The sequence below is a fragment of the Typopeltis vanoorti genome, chromosome 17 (assembly GCF_054136105.1).
Source record: "Typopeltis vanoorti isolate ZY-2024b chromosome 17, IOZ_Tvanoo_1.0, whole genome shotgun sequence".
NCBI classification, from domain to species: domain Eukaryota; kingdom Metazoa; phylum Arthropoda; class Arachnida; order Uropygi; family Thelyphonidae; genus Typopeltis; species Typopeltis vanoorti.
The window spans coordinates 33,796,457-33,815,259 of record NC_143565.1 but is presented as its reverse complement, the minus strand read 5'-3'; the positions used below and the strand labels follow the sequence as shown (position 1 = coordinate 33,815,259).

At 34.5% G+C, this 18,803-nt stretch overlaps 1 protein-coding gene across 2 annotated transcripts in view; it reads left to right on the top strand.

Annotated features, from left to right (window-relative positions):
- The window catches only part of Pms2 (mismatch repair endonuclease PMS2), a 272,119-nt gene that overhangs the window by 215,566 nt on the left and 37,750 nt on the right, over window positions 1–18,803 (top strand). For both annotated transcript variants that reach the window (XM_090407693.1, XM_090407694.1), the window contains exons 17-19: window positions 1,606–1,642; window positions 7,077–7,207; window positions 18,573–18,742. In XM_090407693.1, the coding sequence (XP_090263819.1) occupies window positions 1,606–1,642; window positions 7,077–7,207; window positions 18,573–18,742 (338 nt within the window). The remainder of the gene's footprint in view (window positions 1–1,605; window positions 1,643–7,076; window positions 7,208–18,572; window positions 18,743–18,803) is intronic.

The following is an 18,803-nucleotide window of genomic DNA, read 5'->3' as shown; positions in this document are numbered from 1 at the left end:
ACAACTGCAAGCCCCACATTATCCAGTGCAACATGTGTCATCTTCAGTGATGCAAAGGGCGTGTACAATGGGACATGGAAGCTTGGAACTATGTTATGGAGTGATGAATCACACTACACCCTCTACTGAGCAGATGGATGGGTGAGGGTGTGGTAGATGGCTGTTAAACATCTCTTACTGTAGTTGTAATCCCAACTATAAAATTGGGAGTTGGCAGTATGATGGTATGGTCCTGATTTTCCTAGTTTGTCCTCAGACCTCTGTTTGTGCCATGAACATTAAACTCTGAGAGGTATCTGAACATTCTTGACAATGCAATGCTACCTACTTTGTTGCATTTCTATGGAACTGACATTGTCTCAATGTCAGTTCCATAGAAATGCCACAAGACAGTGCACTGTGTCTTGAGGCTGCTGTTGTAACTGCATGGTTTGTGGACAAACATCACCACACTTGATTGGCCTCCAACAGAGCCCTGATCTCAACACTATTAAACATCTGTGGAACGAACTGGTGTGTCAAGGGACATTCAGCCCACAACAGTCCAGGACCTTATTACATGCCTAGAGGAAGAATGGTTCAAAATTTCCATTGATTGCTATTATATGTTTTGTAGAAAGTATGTCCTGTAGGATTGCTGCAGTCATTACAGTGAAAGGAGAGTCTACATCTTATTAAGGTGGGTGCCATGGTTGTTTGTTCCTCATTCTATGGTGTCTGTTGACTTCTTTCAAAGCAGCGTACTTCATAACCAAGTGAAAAAATCTTTTTATATTCGAGTTATTTTGGATATTGCACATGCATGGCCCAGATTCATTCTGATTGACATATCAATCAAGTAGATTATAACTAAGGCATTGTAGGGAAGGTGGAGGGAGAAGAGAACAAGAGAGTTATTCTTACTCAGTGGAAGAGCAAGATTAACATGGCATAAATCCTTTAGAACTGTACTGGACTTTGGAATCATGTTAAATTCATGTTAACTATGTTGAAATAGCATTTTTATGAACTTTGACTAGTAGCTGAATAGTAAAGTTAATAAGATTTATTCACATGAACAGTTTCTCTATGTATTACTTCATTAAAGTGTGTGTGCATGTATATATACACTACAACTCTACAGTTGTAGAGAGAGAGTGTGTGTGTGTATATATGTGCGCACACACATATAGTTCTTATTAAGGTTATTCAAAAAAGAGTTGACTCTTAAGCATTATTGGTAGATATAATATACCAAGTTTATTAGGTGATGGAAAACGTATGTGACATAATTAGCTGGCCTGGTTGGCCGAGTGGTTAGCATAATCTGCTCTCCAGCCAAAAGGCTGCAGGTTCGAATCTCGCTGTGGGCATGGATGTTGTGATTGTCTGTAAAAATACTAGTGGTGGTGGGCAGTAGATGGCTTTTGTGTAGTTGCGGTTCGTTGGTGGATTGAGTGGTGGAGGCAGAGAGTTATAGAGTAGGTGCCCTCCCTCAATAAGTCTTTGGACTCCCTGGAAGTGTGAGGTAATAAAATAATAGTAAAATAATGATAATATAATTTTTCTTTCATTTCCAAGATACTTGGAAATTTGAGAAACAAATTTTCTCTTTTTTCTTTCTAGGAAGGATTCATTTAAAGAGATGGATATAATCGGTCAGGTAGGGGAATTGTTGATATTCATTGATAAACCTTATATGGAGCATTTATTGTAATAAAGTGCAAAAATAATGATTCTATGATTGTATAATGATAATTATACAAAAATTTTCCTTTATGCAAAAATTTAGCGAGTTATACCACTTGGTTACAGAGTATATTTGAGAAGAAATTATTCTTGTTTTTAAACCTTTTACCCAAGTGTAAGAAAATAAAGTTACACTTGAAGTATCTTCATGACTTCACATCAGTTGCCTCATTATCCCATAATGAAATAGCATTATGGGAAAAGCATCTACCTAGACTGGTTTCAATCTTTATAGTGGGAGGAGGTCTTATCAGTGGGAGCTTATCCCAGGATGATACTAGAGTTAAATCAATGGAAATTTTCTATATCCAAGTAGTAAAATTGGGTATCACCATATTATTAAATATTCTGGATCAGATATAAATATAGGAAATTTTGCCACTGGGCAACAAAACAATTTGAACGTGAGGGATCTTCATGACTGGTCTACTTGTATGTAGAGACTGTTGACTTTACGTTAAACTTCACATGCTTGTTTTGCTTACACTTTGGTAATGGATTAAAACAAGTATTATTTATTGTCAAATATAATATATTTTGTAGTGTAAAACGGTTTACAACTATCTTTGATCCCGAGTTTTTAATAATATGGTGATATACTGTTTTACTGCTTGTATAGCCAGTTTGGTTGGCTGAGTGGTTAGCATATCTGCTTTCCAGCCAAAAGGCTGTTGGTTCAAATCCCACCATGGGAATGGATGTTTGTGATTGTCTGTGGAAATACCTGTGGTGGTGTAATTGCATTTAGTTGTAATTGGATTAGGTGGTGGAGACAGAAAGTTATACAGTGGCTGCCCTCCCACGATGAGTCTTTGGATTCCCTGGAGGTGTCACGCAATAATAATAAAATATATATATATATAGAAAATTTCTATTGATTTAACTCCTAGTACCTTCCTGGGTTTGGCTCCCACTGAGACCCCCAAGGCCAAAACATAATGGATAGTGTCTCTTCCCATAACGTTTTTGCGTTATACTGAGAGGAATGGTGAAAATCTATTTGTAAGAGTGACTTTGTAACCTAGTGGTAAAACTTTTTACAACTATCTTTGATCCAGAGTTTTTAATAACATGGTGATACACTCTTTTACTACTTGTATGCAGAAAATATAGAAAATTAAGTTAAATGCAACTATGTTAATGTTACAAATATGCTTAATCATAGAGCTGATTATGATGAAAGGGTGATTGTGTGTTCATTCAGGTCTTATTAAGTACATGCAAGGATGTCTGCATAACTGAAGCATTATCCACCCAGGTCATGCAGAACGCAGAAACGAGTATACAAAAAAGCATGGAGGTAACTTATTATGTCTATACACAAATGAATGGAGTATCAGAAATCTTGTGGCCTCAGATTGTTGGCATTAGTGAGACCTGGCTCTCAGTGGTAGGTTTACTAATTGGTATTGGGTGTCAATTGTGCATTATTTGTAGGAAGGATAGAGAAGATAAAAGAGAAGGTTGGTGGTGATGCTAATGACATTAGATGATGACTGCAGTCTGCAATATTAGAAACAGTATTCCATGTAGCAGCAAGTTTAAAGCTATTTGGTGTGGAGTTAGACAAGATCTTATGGATCATTTACTGGTGACAATGAAATGCAATGAAGTGCCAATCAACCTGATAGGTGCTAAATGAGTATTCTTTAGTGATTTTAATTATCTGAACATCAATTGGATAGCAGCGAAATCTTATGAGAAGAATGAAACTAAATTTATTGAGCTTTTGTGAGATAATTTTCTCAAGCAGTGCTTGAGAAATACTGATCTGAGAAGTGACTAAGTATATGAATGTTACATTCAGAAAAGGTTATATGCCAAACTACAAAGCAGGAAATTATGATCAGCTGAGGAGAATATTTGGTGAGATCTGTATCATTTCCTGGATAGGAAGGATATTGTTAGTGCATGAAAGGTTTCAATGAAAAAAAAAAAAAAAAATACATCAGTGGTGAAATACCAGAACGTGACCCTACAGTTTGATAAATAAATAGGGTAGGAGTGAAATGGATGCAGAAGATTCTTAAGGAAAGATAATGTGGGAAAAATACTGCATGCGTAAGGAAGGCCTCAGTTATGAGCATTGGATGGCACAAACCACAAGAGTTAAAACTATTATATAGAAAGCTTGTGTTTCTGGTTCTGCAAGCAGAAGATAACCCATAACAATTCTGTTGTTATGTTACTAGTAAAAGAAAGAATAAGTATGAAGGAATAACTGAATAAATAAATAAAGAATAATTAGATGCAGAAGAGATTGTTCAGCTAACGTGTCTATTTTGCTAAAAGCTATCAACCAGATGTATGTAACACAGGGCTGAAAGCTATCTGTAGGTGAGGAAAATATTTTAATGAGGAAGAGGTTCTAGAGCTAATGCATAAACTGAACAAGAATTCAGCAATAGGAACTGATGAGATATCAGCAAAATGCAGGAGTGTTCAACTGAACTGAACTGAACATACTTTAGACTTTACTAAATAATTTCAGTTCCAGCACAATGAAGATTTTAGAAAAGTTAGTAAGAACTCGGTTATACAGAAATGGATTAACAGAGAATCTATACTTTGCTAATAAACGGTATGGGTTTACAAAAGGAACAAAGATCATGTTTGAGCAACTTGCATTTTATAATAATGTTACAGTTGAGCTATATAAGGGGAATGAATACACCATCATATAAAGAGATAAGCAAAGCTTTATTTTTGTGGAGCATCCTTGGATCAGAATATATATATATATATATATTTTTTTTTTTTTTGACTGCAGCTCTTTTATAAATTAAAAATAATAATAATGAAATGAAATAATCATATATAGGTACTGTCTGACCACAGATGCCAGATCCCTGGCTGGCAGATTGCCAAGAAGAGTCAATTCACATTGAAGGGGAGAAAGGAATAAGGCAATATAGGAATTCTTCATCAACATGGAAATCATGTGATTTATATATAAAATTTTCCCAGTTTTGTGTAAGCAGAAATAGTTACCACTTTTAAAACTAGAATTTTCATAAAAGAAAAGCTGATTTTCCGACGTATAATAATAAACACTCTCATCCCACGAAACACGTTGATTAGCCTATTATCGCAATGGATTTGCCTTCTACATTGCACAGAAGTGTTGAAGGGTCTCGTATGTGTGGTCAGACAGCATTATTGCCTACCTTTGCTGTATTTTGGCCATTACAATCTTTAAAACTTGAAGTCAAAATTTTAGATGGTGATGAATGCATATAATATTAATGGTAAGTGAAATAGTGAGATAGAATTTCATAGAATCATAAAAATTTAAAACCTGAGATATAAGTAAGAGAGTCAGAAAGTGTAAAAATGATAGGATATGATTAAAAGATACAATACGAACAAAGAATAAATTTGTTAATGAATGATGTAATGTTAATAACAAATAGCACCATAAAACTTGAAAACATTAAAAGTCAAAATACATTAAAAGACTAAAAATCTAGAACTTAAAATTCATAAAGGAAGAAAAAAAGATTAATGTAAAGGACTAAGAAGTAGAAATATACAAATATATGATATATGATTGGAAAACTGTCATCAGAATAAAGGATCATTTGATGATGGAGTTTCCTGAAATGACCTTACTTCACCTAATAAATGGATGTCATCCAGTAGGCATGTGAAAATGGCTGTCAGTTCAATGTTAATAAATATAAAGTTATGCAGTTTGGTGCATCAAGATATCCAATGGCGTATTATATTTGCGGAATTTTAATTATGCTAGAAGAAACTTGTCAGGCTAGGGATCTTGGAGGTTTAGTAAATAGGAAGTTGAAGTTTAAGAGCCATATAGCAAAGATTGCAAATATAACTCAGAGAATAATTACAATGCTAAAATGGATACTGAAGAGTCATATTGCCTCTTTACAAGGCTTTGACTGTAACCACCTCATATGGACTGTTGTTGAATGATCTGGTCTCCTGATTGCTGACAAAAGAAAGTGTTAAAGATGATAATGAGACTGTGAAATGTAGATTATGATTATGCTAGCAAACAGAAAGAAGGGTGATATGCTTGATACATTCTGACTTCTGAAAGGATTATATAGGATACCAGTAAATGTTTTTTTATTTTATGCAGGACGGAGAGTGGATGAGAGAGCATGTATAGAAGTTTAATAAATTTAGTTTAATCCTTTATCCAAGTGTGAGCAAACAAAGTTTGCACCTGAAAGTATCTTCAGGACAGGGGTAAGGTGGTACAACACCAGGGCACTCCTTGCAAGGTGGAGCAAGCTACCAACACTCCTATCTCAGTATCTCCCATAATGCAAAACACATCTCCTTGCGGATATGTCTAATGTTATGCATTAAGGGAAGGGCCACAACCCAGACTAGTTTCGACCTTTATTGAGGTCTCTTCAGTGGGAGCCAGGCCCAAGTGGAGATACCAGGCAGAAGCATTAGCAAATAAGTAGAGATGATCTGCTAATGCTTCTGCCTGGTATCTCCACTTGGGCCTGGCTCCCACTGAAGAGACCTCAATAAAGGTCGAAACTAGTCTGGGTTGTGGCCCTTCATACTCATTCAGTTGGTAGTACTCATCAGGATCACCAAAGCCCTGTTTGTGGAAACAGGCTGCACTGCAAGAAGACGGGGGGCTAGCTTAGCTGGGAGAGGCTAAATATTGCACATCACTAGTTGTGTATTAGCTCTTGAATATGCATTTATTTTCCATAACAACAATAGGATCTGCTTATATGCACAGTAATCAATGTATATTTCTGCTGTCATTTAAAGATATCAATATAGATTATTATTATTATTATTATTATTACACCCTCCATGGAGTCAGCAGATTCATCATGGAAGATTCATTCAGCTGACAACATATTTATCATATTGAATCTCAAAATCCTTAACACTCACTGCATTAACATATTCGGGTAATGTGTTCCATTCACCCACAATTCTCTGTTTAAAAAATCTACTCCTTACACCTTTACACAACTTCCAAGGATGGCATTTGGATCTTTGCTTCTCACCTTCTACTCTTTTTATAATCCCCTCTGTATTAATCAGATAAAATCCCATCACTAATTTAAAAATGTCTCTATTATATCGCCTCTTTTCTTGCTATCCACCAGAGTAAATATATATTTACTTATGTGCTAATTAAAAATGAATTACTTATACTTGTTAAGGCTGTATCATTTCAGGAATTACCCTGTCTTTTAGAATTAAATGTACTTTGACTCACAGCTCAAGTTTTATTTTTATTTTGTTCTTTTGTTGCAGTTTTATGTATTTTGAAGTTTAATTATGACATTTGCTTTTCTTTTTGCTCTGATTAACAAACTTCTTCTTCTATGTACTTAAAGTTTAATTTAGGTTTCATCATTGTGAAGTTGGAATCTGATCTATTTATTATTGATCAGCATGCTTCTGATGAAAAGTATAACTTTGAAATGCTGCAGGCAAATACAGTTCTAAATACTCAGAAGCTATTACAGTAAGTATAATATTAAGTATTCTTTTTCTGATGGAAATATGCATATTTTTCTTTTCGTGCATTCGTTATTTGTGAAAGAATCTTTCGAAGTATGAGCATATGCTTTAATTCTCTTGGATAATAGTGAAAGAATTACTGGTCTACATATAAGGGGATAAATGGCGTTAGCAGATAAATAACGAATTTCTTAATAAATATATGAGATTTTTTCAGATGGTATAATGAAAGCCAAATAGTTAAAATGAAATGTACCACATGAATGAATACTGTTCATAGAAACAGTATTTAATAATGGATTAGTTAAATTCAGAGATAAACATTTTTGTCCATTTATGTAGATGTAGATTTATAAAGAAGCAATTTTTCCATTCCAGTTCATCTCATTTATTTACTTTAAGATCTAAAAGGGAAATACAGGAAAACCTCGCTCAATGCGAATTCGATATGTGCAATAATCAGTTAGCACGACTGAGTGAAATGATACTATTTTCCACTGTAAGCAAGTGATTAATGTTAACATGTTTTTTTATGTTATGCAAAACTTTTTGTTGCCAATCTGCAGTGAGCGGAAAAGCTGGAAGTCATAATCCTCAATCCTCTGAGGATTATAACTAAAAAAGAATACTTCTTAGTACAGAGAATATTCAAGCAAAAGCTCTCAATATTTTTACCTCATTGAAAGAGAGCAAATTTCAAGAGGAATGTGAAAGCTGCGAGTTTTACTGCAAGTTAAGAATGGTTACCATTTTAATAATCGAGCTGGACTGCATAACATAACTGGGGAATCTGCTAGTGCTGATAAAGATTCTGAGGCCAAGTTTCCTGAAGAATTGCAAAGGATAATTCAGAAGGGTGATTATGATGATTGGCAAATATTCAACGTCAACGAAACTGGTCTCTTTTGGAAGTGTATGCCAACAAAAACTTTCCTAACTAAAAATGAAGCATCTCAACCAGGATACAAAGTATCTAAAGATAGTCTTTTATTTTTATTTTTATGCTTTTATTAGGAGGCAATGCGTAGGCTTTAAACTCAAGCCTATGTTTATCATGTGCGAAATCTAACATCATTGAAGAAATCAGCACAATTGGAAAAGAACTTGGATTTAATGAACTGGATAATGATAAGAGTGAATGGGAATCAAGCAAGTTTTGAGAAACTTGCTTGATTCCCATTCAGAACAGTTAAGCCAGAATGATCTCCTTCAACTAGAAGAACAGCGGCATATGAAGAGAAGATAAGGAGTGTGAACAAGAAGAGAATGTTACGACTTAGAAGCTAACTGCAAAAGAACTTGGGCTAGTTTTCAGTCACATTGAGTATGCTGAGGAAATTTTGTTTGATGCTGATCCTGATATGGAATGAAGCTCGAAGTCTGCCGAAATCTTGATAAAGTGATCAACAGCTATTGCAAATTGCATGACAAGATAAGTCAAGCATGATTCAAATATCTTTACTTAACTTTTTTGTAAAAAAAGTAGCTCAATCTTAAATGTTTGGACATTAAATAAAAATTTAAGCAATTGATTTTTATTAACTTTGATAATTTTTCTCTCTAATATAGCTTATACTGTAATTTTTTTTTCAAAATTTATGCTAACTGATGGATGAATTATAATTATTCCTATTGTTTATTGTATTCGCTTAATGTGATTTCACTTAGCACACATAAATTGATGGCTTAATTAATCACATTAAGCGAGGTTTTCTTGTACTTAAGATAAAATTGCTTCACTAGTGAATGTTATTTAACTTTCACTGAGTTACAATATCATTTTGAGAATTAAGTTTAGAAGGGAACAGAGATAAAAGTCTGTTAGAGAGCATAAGAAAGGGAGCAGAGATAGAAGTCTGTTCATTCATTGACAATAGCATTTTGTGAAATTATTGTCCTGGTAAAATTAACTGCCAGGAAACTGTCAAATGCCACGTATGAGTCATGCCCCTGATGTTAATTTGACTGATCTCTGTCGGTGGTCTATGTTTAACTTTCACTATCTAAAGATTACTTAATTTCATGCCCTTTTTTTTCCCAATTATTTGGGATATCATATAATATTTAGTATTTAAGCCTAAATACAATATGTTTGGAATATGGAAAAATTTCAAAATAGTCATCAAGAAATTTAAGTCTGACTTTGAAAGTGCTAAATGCAAAAAAATGTAGAATTGAGTTCAAAGGAATTGAACACAATTCCTGTGTGTCTCTACTTCTGCCTCTTGTCCATTCAGGAGATGGCATTAAGATAAAACCTGATCTCTTGACATTATTCTTCTCTTCCAACTCCTGTATAGATTACTTAGACAGATTACCTGGAACATGCACCATATGATTTCTGTGGCCTTCTGCTAAAAAGAAATTAAACGAATCTTGAACATCCTGGATACCAAAGGGGCTTCTTGTCTCAATGGTTTTCCACCAGTTATGTTCAAGAGATGTGCTCCTGAAATAATGTCTGCCATTTATCATTTCTGCATGTATTATACTCAGCTGGCTTCTATCCCACAGTATATCCCTTATTCATCTGATTCTTAAAAAAATAGGAGATAAGAGAAGATTCTAAAAAAAATAGGAGAGAAGTTGTCTGCCTCAGCAGACTTCTGCAATGTCAGGAGAACTAGCAACTAATCATTGACTACCAGTATGGATTCTTCCAGTGAAAATCCACAGCAGATCTCATTTGTCTCACCCACCTCTAGATGTGTACCATTCAAAGATTTGGAAAATCCCGTGCTGTTGTAGCTTTGACATTTACAAGGCATCCAACAATGAGGATTACTCAACAAATTGCCATTTTATGGTATGCCTTAATTGGATTACCAGTTTTCTCTCAGGTTGTTTGCTGCATGTAATAGTGGAGGGTGTTCTCATTTTGTGAGTTTGTGATAGGTAGAGCTTATGATAACTTCATTCTTTCTACTTATATAACAGGATTTACAATGCTCAAATATTTTAAGCTTGAAGATCTTCTACAACACCCTAAATATTGATTTCCATAACTTCATCACCTTCAGTGCTTCAGAAGCACAGTTGTGTATTTTTTCCCACACAGAAAAGACTAAGGTTTTTTACTCCTGGAGACTTTCCTAGCATAATCATATCACCTCTATAGCATTCTCAATTTTCAAAAAAAACTTAGCCTTTTTTTTTTTTTCCTTTTCCTAAACCATCTATGAATTCCAAATTTGTTCCTGCATCATTTGGGCTAGTGCATCCAAAAACCTTTTAAAACTTAAAAGGTTTTGGATGCACTATTTCTTCCCAGAAGAAGGCGATTCAGCAAATTTACAACCCATCTCACAGACAGTTACTAGATAATTTTTTTTACAGATATTTCCATTGATACTGTTTGGCAGGATCAGCATTCATTACCCCCCCCCCATTTGTTTTGTTATGTGACTTCCATCCATAAAAGGTTGTAAACCATTAGTAAATTTGCACTGTGAATGGGGTTTGGATTTTTGTTTTTTTTCTTTCAATTTTTAATATATGGTTTGTATTTTTATATAATCTGAAAACCCTTTTCTAGAAATCTTACATGAAAATTTTTCATGCCACTTTGCATCTCCAGTAAATAGGCCTCAGTAATGCATTTACCATTGGATTGCTAACCCACTGAACTTGCTGCTTTTGTTAGTCTTTTATTTACCTCTGTTCTATGGAAATTTTCATCTTAAAAATATGAATTTGATGGTATGGTGGAAACTATTGATTTGGTTGAGATAATCCATTAGTTCTTCTTTCGTATGATTCCAAATGATAAAGATGTCATCAACATATCTGTACCAAGTTTTTGGTTTTGGGGTAATTTGAGATAAGATTTTATCTTCTAGGTCTTCCATGAATAAGTCAGCACAAGAAGGAGGGGGGGGGGCTACCCATGGCTAATCCGGTAAGTTGTTTGTAGACTGTTTTTTGTCAAATGAAATAGTTCGAAATTAAACAACGATTGAACATAGTAGTGATGTTTCTTGGGAACAAGTTGTCTAAGATGTTGATTACTTACACAACTGGAATGTTTGTAAATAAAGCTGTGATGTCAAGGCTTGTTAGTATATCATCTTCAGAGATAGGGATGTTTTTTCATTTTTCAATAAAATGTTGTGAGTTTTTAATATAAGTATCCGAGTTGTGAATGTGTTGTTGTAAAATCTTGGCTAGATATTTAGACAGTTGGTAAGTAGGAGAATAGATTCCATCAACTATTGGACGTAATGGTATACCTTCTTTATGTATTTTAGGAACGCCATACAATCTTGGAGTCAATGGGTGCATGAATTTTAGCTTTCTTGTTAAGTCTATAGGCCAGTTAGTCATTCCACGTAATATTTCATTTGTGTCCTTATGGTTTTTTTGCGTAGGATCCGTACTGAGAACGTTATAGGCAGACGTATCTGATAATAGATTTTTAATTGTTTCTTCATAATCTTTTGTATTTAAGATAACAGTATTGTTGCCTTTGTCAGTTTTAAGTATGATGATGTCTTTATTATTCTTTAATTTGAGTAGTGTTCTTTCCATTTGGCTAGAGTTAGATCTTGATGGAGCGGAAGGATAATGCTGCTTTTCAATCTTAAGTCATTAGCTATTGGGTGTGGAAGCAACGAGATGGCTTTTTCTAAGTTGCAGATGAACTCTATTTTAGGAATAGTAGTAGGTTTTAAGGCAAAATTGAATCCTTTTTTGAGAATTGAGATTTCAGGTTTTGTTAAAATGTATTTAGATAGGTTTATTATCACTTTGTTATTTGGTAGAAACGGTTTTGAGTTAATATAATTATCATACAGCAAGTTCAGGCAATGACGATCAAGGAAAAGAAGGAGTAGCCATAGTATTCAACACAAAATACGAGGCTAATCTTCTTGAATGGCAGTCAATCTCAAGTAGAGTAATGTGGGCAAATATGAGAATGGGGAACTGGACAATGAGACTTATTTGTGCCTATGGTCCCACAGAAGGTTCTACTAAGGTAGAAGTGGAGGAATTTTTTGAGGTTCTAGAGAAAGCTACTGACACAACGAAAAAGGAAAAGTTGGTCCTTGTTGGGGATCTAAATAGCAGAGTAGGAAATTATTGTGAGACATACAAAAATATTTTGGGAAAATTTGGAGAAAAGAGCAAAGCTAATAATAATGGCAAATATCTGTTGGATTTCTGCTCAGGACATGGACTGGTTATTACTAACACCATGTTCCAACATAAAAATGTGCACAAATTCACATGGAGAGAAGAGGCTAGGAATAAGAAAAGTCTCATTGACTATGTTATTGTTGATAGTGATGTTTTCTCTCTGGTGCAGGACACCAGAGTGTACAGAGGATTTGAAATTGGAAGTGATCACTATTTAGTCTTGAGCAGGATAAAATTGAATTTCGTATTGAAAAGAATAACATGTAAGAAAGTTTTAAAGCGAATAAAAGTTGAGCAGCTCTCAGATGTGAACTGTAGACTAAAATACAGAAAGATTATTGAAAAGAAAATGAAAGAGTTTGAGAACAGGAATCAAACCTTGGAGATTCAGTGGCAAATTCTGAAGAAAACATTGATTGATTCTGCCAGAGAGGCATGTGGTGAGGTTGTGTGCAAGGATAAAAAAAATCAGGACTCCCTGGTGGACACAGGTAGTTAAAGAGGCAGTGAAGGAAAAGAAGAAAGCATATCAAAAGTTCCTGGCAAATAAGTCAGCTTTTACTCTTACAGAATACAGAGACAAATGTAAGAAAGCTAAACAGTGTGTAAAACTAGCTAAACAAAAGTCATGGGAGGACTTTGGCAAGAATATAGAAAATAAATATCAAGAAGGTGGCAAAATATTCTGGAGGTTGTTGAAGAAGTTTAGGAATGGAGGAAAGAGTGCTGTAAAAGGAGTTAGAGATGATAAAGGTGAAATGAAAACAGGAGAAAAAGATATCCTTGAAGTATGGAGTAATTACTTTGAAAAACTGCTAAATGAAACAAGCAGTGATGACAGCACAGTGATAAAAAACACTGACCAGGCATGCAGTCAGGAATACATATCCATACTTGAAGTAGAAAAAGCCATCAAAGGCTTGAAATGTGGAAAGGCAGCAGGAGTAGATGATATTCGACCAGAAATGCTGAAGTATGGTGGCATAAAAGTCATACAGTGGCTGCACTGCATAGTTCAGAAAGCCTGGACAGAGGGACGAATTCCCGATGATTGGAGTAGAGCTCTCATAGTACCCATATATAAAAAGAGAAATAAAACTGAATGTGAGAATTACAGAGGTATTTCTCTACTGAGTGTTCCTGGCAAGATCTATGCAAGTATACTTAAGAAACGGTTGAGAAGAATTGTGGAAGAAAAGCTTGGTGAAGAACAAGCTGGATTCAGGCCAAATAGAGGCTGTCAGGATCAGATCTTCCATTTACGACAAATAGTCGAGAAAGCATGAGAACATAACAAAGATGTATTTAACTTTTGTTGATTTGGAAAAGGCATATTACAAGGTGCCAAGAGAGAAGCTATTCAATACGCTGCAGTTATATGGTGTCAATGGGGCATTATATCAAGCAATACTTAGTCTTTCGGTACACAATAAATAACGGAAAAAACTCACGTAGAAAGATTATCTATTAGTATAATTTTCACCTGTGTGTCACAGGCATCCTCAGTACATTAATTTATTGTGTACTGATATGTCTACTCACGGTTTACCTCTTTTAAAACTTATACTTAGTCTTTATTTGAGTTGTAAGTCAACAGTTAGAATTGACGGAAGTACAGGAAGATGGTTTAATGTTAAATCTGGTGTGAGACAAGGATGTACATTATCCCCTCTGTTATTCATTATCTATACGGATCACATTATGAAGGAAAGTGGTATTAAACCTGATATCAAAATTGGAGATGTAAATATCAGCTCTGCTTTATGCAGATGATGTTATACTTCTAAATAAATCTGCTACAAGTCTGCAAGATTCTCTGACTAAATTGAATAGCTGTTGTAATAGATATGGTATGAAGGTCAGCAATAAAAAGACAAAGACAATGAAAATAGGCAGAATCATTGAAAATGTCAGCTGTGTTGTGAATGGAGAACCTGTGGAACAAGTAAAACATTTCATCTACTTAGGCACGATTTTTACTGAAGATGGTAAATTAAATATAGAAATAATCAACAGAATCAGCAAAGCTGGTATGGTGGGAAGTCAATTGAATATATTCATATGGAATAAGAGAGAAATTAGTCAGAACACTAAATTAGCTGTATACAAGACAGTGTTCAAACCAGTTTTAACTTATGGATCTGAGAGCTGGGTCAGAAGTAAAACCTTGACCAAAGACTAGAGACCACAGATATGAGAGTCCTGAGAAAGATTAGAGGCGTGAACAGATGGCATCAATGGCAATATCATATTAAAAATGAGTATATTAGGAAAGAACTTGACATTGTCAGCATCCAGGAATGCGTTAGCAGAGCTAATATCAGGTGGTATGGTCACTTAAATAGAATGGGAGAGGAAAGATTAGCAAAACAAGTGTTCCCTGCCAGATTGGCAGGAAAACGACCCAGAGGAAGACCAAGATATAGGTGGATTGATACGGTACAAAGTGCCTTATACGATAGAAATATAAGATCTGATAATGTTGGAGTCTTGACAAGTAACAGACTGATTTGGAGGAAAATTGTAGATAGGAAGTTAGTAATGATGTAATTTTTTCATGTAGTACTATCATATCCTGTACACCCCTTGAGGGTACATGACAGGATTTTGATGATGATGATGAGCAAGTTGAATTTATCAATTTGCATCTTTTTGCTGTAACTAAAGGTTTTGGCATAACTGTTGCTAATCATATTATCTAAGAGTTGCCAGGTCTCTATGTCAAGGTTATTAGAGATGTCTGTGAACAACAGACCAAGATGACTTACAAAAATAATTAATTACAATATCCAGAGAGCTATCCTTAAATGGTTATCCAAAAAGACTCTGCAACAAGATTCTATTTTCGGATTTTCCACAAAGACAACATGATGACATCCAATACATCAGTACTATAACTATTCCATTTGTCAGCAGCATTTTCAAAAAATTGGCTATCCTTCTAAAACCACGCAACATTAGAGTAGCATTCAAGCCGGTCAATACTATTCAGAAATTTTTAAGATCACCGAAAGACCCTCATCCATTCTACAAGTACTCTGGAGTATATAATATACCTTGCTCCTGTGGTGTTAGTTACGTTGGTCAGACCTCTAGAAGCTTCGAAACGAGACAGAAGGAACACATAGGATATGTCAGAAACCACAGACAAGATTAATAATAATGAAGAGCCAAAGGCTTCGATTTGGTGACATGAACTTATTTAAGTTAAGGGATATTATATCCCATATTGTTTCTTAGCTGAATAAGAAACTCAAAGAGTTTCATGCCGAATATAGAAACTATATAAAGTTCGGCAATTCCAAGCATAAGCAAATACCTGGATAGTGCAGCACCTGACCCTTGAAAGGTAGTGCAAGCTGAGGCAACTCATGTAAAGGGTGGAGCAAGCTCCAATCACTATTCTTGATATTTACCCATAATGTGAACTTAACTCCTAGGAGCTGTATTTTGTTCATCATTATGAGAGGTCACTACCCAGACCGGTTTCAACCTTTTTTTTTTTTTTTTTTTTTTCAAACACTACCCAGACTGGTTTCTCGACCTTTTTCAAAAAAGGAAACAATATGGGATATAATATCCCTTAACTTAAATAAGTTCATGTCGCCGAATTGAAGCCTTTGGCTCTTCATTATTATTAATAATTTAATAGGACACCTCTTGGCAATTCTCATAGAAGGGATGTAACTTCTGTTCACTACAAACTTGGTATTAACTAGGTCTACCTACTCAATGATGAGACCTCAAAAAAGGTTGAAACCGGTGGGGGGCTATTATGAGTTTGCTCTCTTAAGATTTTTGCCTTAAGGGAGCAATTTGAGTCTCCAGGGAAAGTTTTTCTGGCCCGGCCCGGTGAGGGGCTTTGTCGGTGAATGCTTCTCTTCGGAATATGAGCGGTTCTGCTCGGTGGTGGTGGTGGGTGGAAGGCCAACACTGAGATGGACGGTCTTTCGCCCACAATTGAGTGGCCTAGGAATCGTCCGAATTTTTAGAGACGGCTTTATTTATTCATAAGGTCGAAACCAGTCTGGGTAGTGACCTTCTCTTATAATGTTGAACAAAATACAGCTCCTAGGAGTTAAGTTCACATTATGGGTAAATATCAAGAATAGTGATCGGAGCTTGCTCCACCCTTTACATGAGTTTCCTCAGCTTGCACTATCCAGATATTTGCTTATGCTTGGAATCGCCGAACTTTATATAGTTTCTGTATTCAGCATGAAACTTTTTTATTTGGCTAAGAAACAGTATGGGATATAATATCCCTTAACTTAGACAGACAAGATATTTCAGGCCTTTCTTGCCACTTTGCCTCTACCAACCGTCTCATTGAGTGGGATAAGAGTCATATGCCTTATATAGAAGAGAATTACCATTCCAGAACCATCAAGGAGGCTGCTACGGTTGCCCGTTCAACAGGAAACCTAAATAAGAATCAATAATAAGAATTCAATAAATAAGAATACCGGAAATTTGGAAAGCTTTAATCAGATCACTAAACATCAAAGAAATGAACTTTCATGCCAATTACATTATGTCTCGCAACAAATAAATCATGTTCCTGAGACACGTGCATTGTCTCGCACAATACTAATTTTGTATGAATTAGAACTGTCAGTTAAAAACCTAGTCTGTTACCTTCATGTAGCTTACAAATTGTATTCCCTGAAGATGCCGATAGCAAAAATCAGTGAAACATGTAGGAAGATAAATTAAAACTCACTTGACTAATCTTTAAAAAAAGTGTTATAGTTATAATAATAAATATTATTCTTTTCTGTCATTTTATATGGTCATCCCTCACTAAAACAAACTAAAATATCCCAACCAAATACCAATACTTGATGCTATTGTAAAAGAAATTTACTCTACCATTATCCATTATATGAAATTATTCCTGTTGTCCCTACAAGTTGCTTTTGGTGAGAGTTGACTGTATTTTTAATTTTATAAACACATTCGTCGGTATTTTGCTGTTGGATTTTTAAAAAGTTTTTACAATTCCAACTTTGTTTCCGCTTCATGTGAGATGTGACCAAGAGATTGGAAATTTGAGAATGGTTACCAGAGAATTTAATTTTTTAGGAAGTTTTTAAGAAAACGCGACAGTTGGGAATATATATTAATAGAAGATTCCAGAAACAAATTATAGCAGTGTGAATCCTTTAACTGGAAGAGTTGAGACTGTCAACAAATGAGTAAATAAAGGAAGATATTGGAGTAGACATTCTAATTCAATGTTTGAAGAAATACAGTATGAAAGTTTTGCCTTCTGTCTAAAGAGCGCCGAATCTTTTTGTTATTCTCTTGGAAAAAGTGACAGAATTAGTAAAATCTGAAACTGTATAGCGGCTTTACATGAAGAGCTCTCTACCTTGATACTTTTATTTTTGAAATAGTGAAAGCCTAATCTATGAACACTTGTTTTTTGGAGAAAATTTGTTATTTGTTACTATTATTATTATGACACCTCCAGGGAGTCCAAAGACTCATTATCATTAGTATTGTTATGAAAACAAAATGTTTAGTCTGATAGACATGATTAAGTGTAATTTAAACAACACAGTAATAGAATGAATCAGAGAGTGAATTTCTTTTAAGATGAGGAGTAATTGTGTGGAGTAATTTTAAACGGCATTGGATCCAGTTAATTTTGTAGTTATTTATTTAATGTTATTTAAAATGTATATTGTTTCATTACATTTATATATTTTCTTTATTTGGTCTCAAGTCAATAATTTTCTGGATTCTAAAAGAAGTAGTTAAAAGGAATTCAAAACAATTGGATCGAATTCTTGTATAATTACTTAACACTCAGTGTAATAACAGTCTCCTTACAGAGATATAACATAAATAGTGCAGCTGACAGAATTTTTAAAATAACGGGCCACATAATTTCTAGGAAACTAGAAATTATGTGGTCTAGGCATAATTCTACTAATGTGTATCCCAAAGTAAGCCATCCAGTTTATACTTATTGTACTTTATCCTGTGGTTTAAACATCAAGTAAACAAAGTAATTGTGACTCTGCTGTAAATCAACATAATCTGTTAACAGAATTGATCTGATCAGAGTAAATTGGCTTAACATACTTAGTTTCTGATAAACCAGCTACTTGTTGTTATTTATTTATTTTTTTGTATTAATTGTGCTAACAAATATAATACTGTGTGTGTGTGTGATATATATATATATATCTATATTTATATATCATTAATTTCTCAAATTATAGTCCCCTAAATTTGGAATTAACAGCAGCTGATGAAATTGTACTCCTTGAGAATATACAAATATTTGAAAAGAATGGATTTAAGTTTGCAATAAATGAGTTATCTGAAACTGGACACAAAATAGAATTAATATCAGTTCCTGTTTCTGACACCTGGACTTTTGGGAAAGGAGGTAATGTCATCATGATTTTCAATAAAATACAGTATTTCTTTCATTTTATTAATGATTTAAT